We start from the raw sequence: 5000 nt of genomic DNA on the forward strand, positions 1-5000 counted from the left end.
ACCTACTCTTTAGGTAGCCAGACGTGCCGAGGGAAACTTGTGATATTTCCATATGCTGTCGTTGCACCTCATGTGAAATTATTGCAAGGATATGTGAAATATATAATAATTTCTCTCTGGTTCTGTACCCTCACCGACAGCAGCAATTCCTCGTGTAGACCACAAGGGAACATAACAAGAGCAAGGAACACGAAGCCTGTCGTCTTATAACGAGGTTCTCTGCTCTCATGAACTTCTCTACGGAATGATAGAAACGCAAAAAAGTGTCTTTACTATTTATTATTTAGCGTCATGCATGTTGGCGGGTGGATGTTGGTGGATTTTCAATTTTTTTTTTTTTTCAATTATTATTCATTACTTATTTATTTACTTTTATTTTATTTTTAACTTCAGTGACATCAATTTCTTTCATGCTGGAGGATAAGTTTCTCTAAGTGTTTTGCTAAGTGAACTTTATTATTAATCAAACACGATAAAAATAAAGTATCACTTCCATTTATAATTCCCACGTATTGCTCACTGGCTTACTGAGAATCGATTGTGATAAACACGTATTCTCGAATTATAAAGGACGAAACCCACCAAAACAGAAAAAAAAAAAGTTTTAAATGTGTATCACAAGTTTGCGGCGGTCCTCCTTGGCAGTTCACATCGCGGGGAGTGGGCGGCGGGAGGCTCCTGATCAGCAAGTGACACCAACTTTAAACGAACGAGAGAACTTTCGTGAAGAAGAAAGACGGAAAACAAGGTGATTAGTAGAGCAAGTAGAAGCTCTTGTTTGGTCGTCATGGCAACGCTGATTAAGAGGTAGTGACCGCGCTCCTCTGAGGGCCATGTTGGGGGAGGGGGAGGGATGTAGGTGGCAATGTCTCAGGGTGCGGCAAACAACCTCGCCTCCTTCTCACCCCCCCCCCCCCTCAACCCCCACAGACTCTCCTCTCCATCCACTCCATTATCAAGCTCCCTTACTTCCCACAATTTTTCACCTTACTCCTTCCACACAGTGCTCCCCTCCTATTTGCCTTTCGTTTCCTTATATCAACACACACACACACACACACACACACACACACACACACACACACGAAATGGTTAAATTCTCTGCTATCAAAGAGTTGAGTTCTACTGAATTATTTGTAAACTGAATTATTTGTAAACACGAAAGGATGGACGCAGTAACACACCACACCTTCTCTGACGATAATGAGGATGAGGATGAGAAAAGTGACAAACAGGAGGATAATGATTGTTACGAGGCATAAGGTAAAAGTTCACGTTACTGCATATAACAAAAAACTTGTCATTTTATTAATCCGTGGAACCTAAGGAATGAGGAGGTTACTTAGCACTGCCTCTAACATTTGGGGAGGCGTGGGGAGTAAGCAGGAGGCAACCTTAACTTAAAGATTCTTGTTGGTTACTCAGTATTCGTGTGCACGTTTTTCCTTTTTTTTTTTTTCAATGCTAAACCATTGGAAATGAAAGAAAAAAGACAGAGCATAGTCAAACGATTCACTGTTGCGGTTCACCTAAATATTTACAGCAGCACTGTCGCTCAGCTCTCTGTGCCGCCATGTGATGTGCGGGCCATAAGTTTCCTTGCTGCTAGGTGAGGCGAGGTACGCAGTGAGTCGCACAGAGTCGCTAGGTTCATGTCTCCTGACGTCACTTGCCTGCTCCCTAGACACGATACAGTGCTGTGCGATTAAACCGTTTAGTGGTGCGTTTGAAGCAGAGCCGCCAGTTTGCGTGTCGATTACGCGGAGGCTGCAGTTTAGGTGAGTCGCTTATTAATTTAGTTATCCCAGTTGCTGCAAACTTAAAAAGGTAACTTTCATGCTTGACAAGGTAGTTTCTGGCAGCAGAGATGCCTGAATGTGCTGGTATAGCAATGTTTGTCATTAGTTCTAATTGTCGTTCACGTTATGTCGTTCAGCGTGTAGTCTCAGGAGCAGCGTCAGGCTGGAGGTCCACACAAGTACACGGTTAAGGTTTCACTTCGCTGCCTAGGTTGCAGCAGCAACATTCTGGGTAAAAACCGGCACGAAAATATACGAGTATGTTGGTGTTGCGTTGCGTTGCTCATATGTTGGCAGCGTGCAGCGTGGAGGCGACGCGGGGTGCGTGTTGTTGTCATGTGATGCGATAATGTTGTTTTCCAGAGATGGTGGACACGTTGATTGCATAACGTGAATGAATGAGGAAGCTAAATTGTTGGATGAAAGCTGGATATGTGATGAAAATGCGTGTATTTAGTCATGAATTAATATTATGCTAATGTTGTATTTGTAATGAACATGTATTATTTATTTAATACGTGCAGCAGCAGAAGACAGCTCCTCCTGAAGACAATTGTGAGTAAAGTAGAAAATAAGTAATGCGTTGTTCTAGCAGCCATCGTGACCTCGCTCCAAATTTCACCTGATAACGAGTTTGTGTTGAGGTGTGCCCTGAGGTGTGCGGGAAGGCTGGCTGGCTCACTGGTGCTGCCTGTTCAGCGGTGACGAGGATTGGAAGGTGCAGGACATGGCCGAGGAAGGGATGTGTTAAGGGAGACTAGAAAGTGAAAAAGCCTCGCCAGCCACAATACCATTGTTCAGAGGTCCGCACAACTACGATGACTAATGCCACACCTTTTATATTGAGATTTTCAGGTCGATTCACCCTCAATGCCGCTGCTTTATGAGGCTGTTACTTACTGGAAAGGAGGGTACTGCTGGCCGACACGTGAACGCTTGTGCCGGTCTAGAGAAGGGAATATGTGGAAGAATTACCAGTTTATAGTGTTGTAAGGCATCAGTGAAGATGTAGAGGAGGGATATTGAGCCATACTGGGATGTCACGTGAGCATCGTCCTTGACAGGAGCGTAGCAGTGCCTGATCAGTCCCTGGTGGTTTGCTTTTTAATTACTAATCGGCTTGATCGCCTGCACCGCCTCACTCGCAGAGGTTTACTCACTCTTCAAATAAAAGAGACGCAGCAGTCCACGAAGCTTTCTTTTGATCCTGGCCTCACCAAACACTGGCCGCTGCCTCTGCTGATCAAGTTCAACACAGCGGCGCGGCGCCGGTTCGTGTTACCAGGCTGGCCAAGGATTAATGGCTCAGCGAGACCTGCTGTGTTTCCTGTTACGTTCACTCGATAAAAAACAACTTTGTACAATTTTGTGATGAGTGTTGCTTAGCAACTTTATTAAGCACTGAATCCATATTTTTTTGTCTGAATTCTGTAAAATGTGAATAATGCAGAACCATTCGACTGACAACTTTTTCCATCACCTCCCTACGGACCTTACTATGGATGGATGGATGGCAGTTCATGCAAGAAATTGCTTTCTGAAATGTTACACGTCTTTAGTTTACTCGAATGGAAGATAGATTGAAATAATCATATTATTTTCTCATCTTTATACTAATCATTGCAGTAATCCTTCATTACAAGATCCAAGAATTATTTATATTATGCGTTGATATTCCTATGGTGTGTATTGCTGGGAAACAGTGCACGAGTGGCACGTGCCGGACGATGGAGGCTGGAAGCTGGGTGAGGAGCTGAGGTGAGGATACTTTTTGTTGCTTGTTTATATTGAATACATCTAATCTTTCTTGCAGGTTGCGTGGATTGCCTTTGACAAGTCAGCCATCCTGACTGTGCAGGAGCACGTCATCACGCGTAACCCGCGGGTCAATGTCACCTATGATGGCCACCGCACCTGGACGCTCCACCTCTCCCGTGTCAACGCCACGGACGCCGGCACCTACATGTGTCAAGTCAACACCATCGTGGCCAAGAGTCAGTTTGGAATCCTCAATGTGGTGGGTGAGTACACGACCTTAACCTGAGACTGCTCAGGAGAGCGACCCGCCCAGGCGACGTGACGGGCTGCTGTTCAGGATTAGTTTAGGTTTCGTGAAGACTGATTTTCACACACACACACACACACACACACACACACACACTTTTTTATGTCAAAAAACACTGAAGTATACCATGTCGTCTTCTTGTATGTTTTTTCCTCCCTCATGGACGCAGAGCACACACACGTCCTACATTTACGTGGTGCTCCACTACGGCCGGAAAACTGACTAACTATATTTCTTTTTTCATAGCGAAGCCCAAAGCCGCAGGGAAAGGGAGCCCATTCGATCATGGATTATGCATAAGACGTCGTCAGTCTCTCTATCGGTGAAGTTTTCCTCGGCACGAATAGTTAACAAGGTGGGGTGGTGGAGGGAGGGAGGGTGGGTACGTCGGTGGACGGTAAGGAGAGAAGGAGGGTGAGAGGGAAGGAGGGTAGTGGGTTTCGTAGTTTACTGTGTTAATTGGTTTTCAGAAAGCAAGGCACGACTCGGAAACACTCGGGCCGCAGCACGGCGGGTAGTTCATCAATCAGACACCCGACGCGTCCCCCGCACCACATCTCCCTGTCTACAACACACCTCCCTACTCGCCAAGTATGCACCCAGCAACACTAAATGCTCTATGCGCCTGATCATAAAATAATTTGTTACCCGTTACCTGAAAGTTAATGATACAGTTGTCATTATGCGGTTTGTGTCTTCTTAGTTAATTTCTCTAAGTAGCTCGTTATTCTAGGATGCGACTTGCATCACAACAGTGTGAGAAATAAGAGGACTCGACTTTGATAATGAGGAAAGCGACTTGACTCGCGCGAGTCCTACACACGTCATGCAGTGACACAAGCGGCGGGCTCACCTATAACTGGCGGCAAACTTGAGCCACACACTCTGGCTCGAGGCTCCCAGACACAGCTACACTCAATTGTGACCCCGGACTGGGGGCTTCTGAAACTTTGTGCATACGTTTAGCAAGCAGTGGGAGGCGCCGCCATAGGTTAGCCGCGACCCGCGCGGCTTGCCCTCTCGTACGGCAAGTCAGGCAGAGGCGACGTCCTTGTCCTCAAGTGACTGAGAGGAACTAGCACATGGAGGAAGGCTATATTTTATTGTTATTTTAGTGAACAAATTTACGCCTCCAT

General features: G+C 45.8%; 1 protein-coding gene across 1 annotated transcript in view; it reads left to right on the top strand.

Annotated features, from left to right (window-relative positions):
- LOC135101469 (lachesin-like) overlaps positions 1–5000 on the top strand; it is a 149352-nt gene that overhangs the window by 47896 nt on the left and 96456 nt on the right. The window contains exon 2 of the mRNA XM_064005454.1: positions 3613–3820. Within this exon, the coding sequence (XP_063861524.1) occupies positions 3613–3820 (208 nt within the window). The remainder of the gene's footprint in view (positions 1–3612; positions 3821–5000) is intronic.

This window comes from Scylla paramamosain, chromosome 6 (assembly GCF_035594125.1).
Source record: "Scylla paramamosain isolate STU-SP2022 chromosome 6, ASM3559412v1, whole genome shotgun sequence".
Classification (NCBI taxonomy): Eukaryota; Metazoa; Arthropoda; class Malacostraca; order Decapoda; family Portunidae; genus Scylla; species Scylla paramamosain.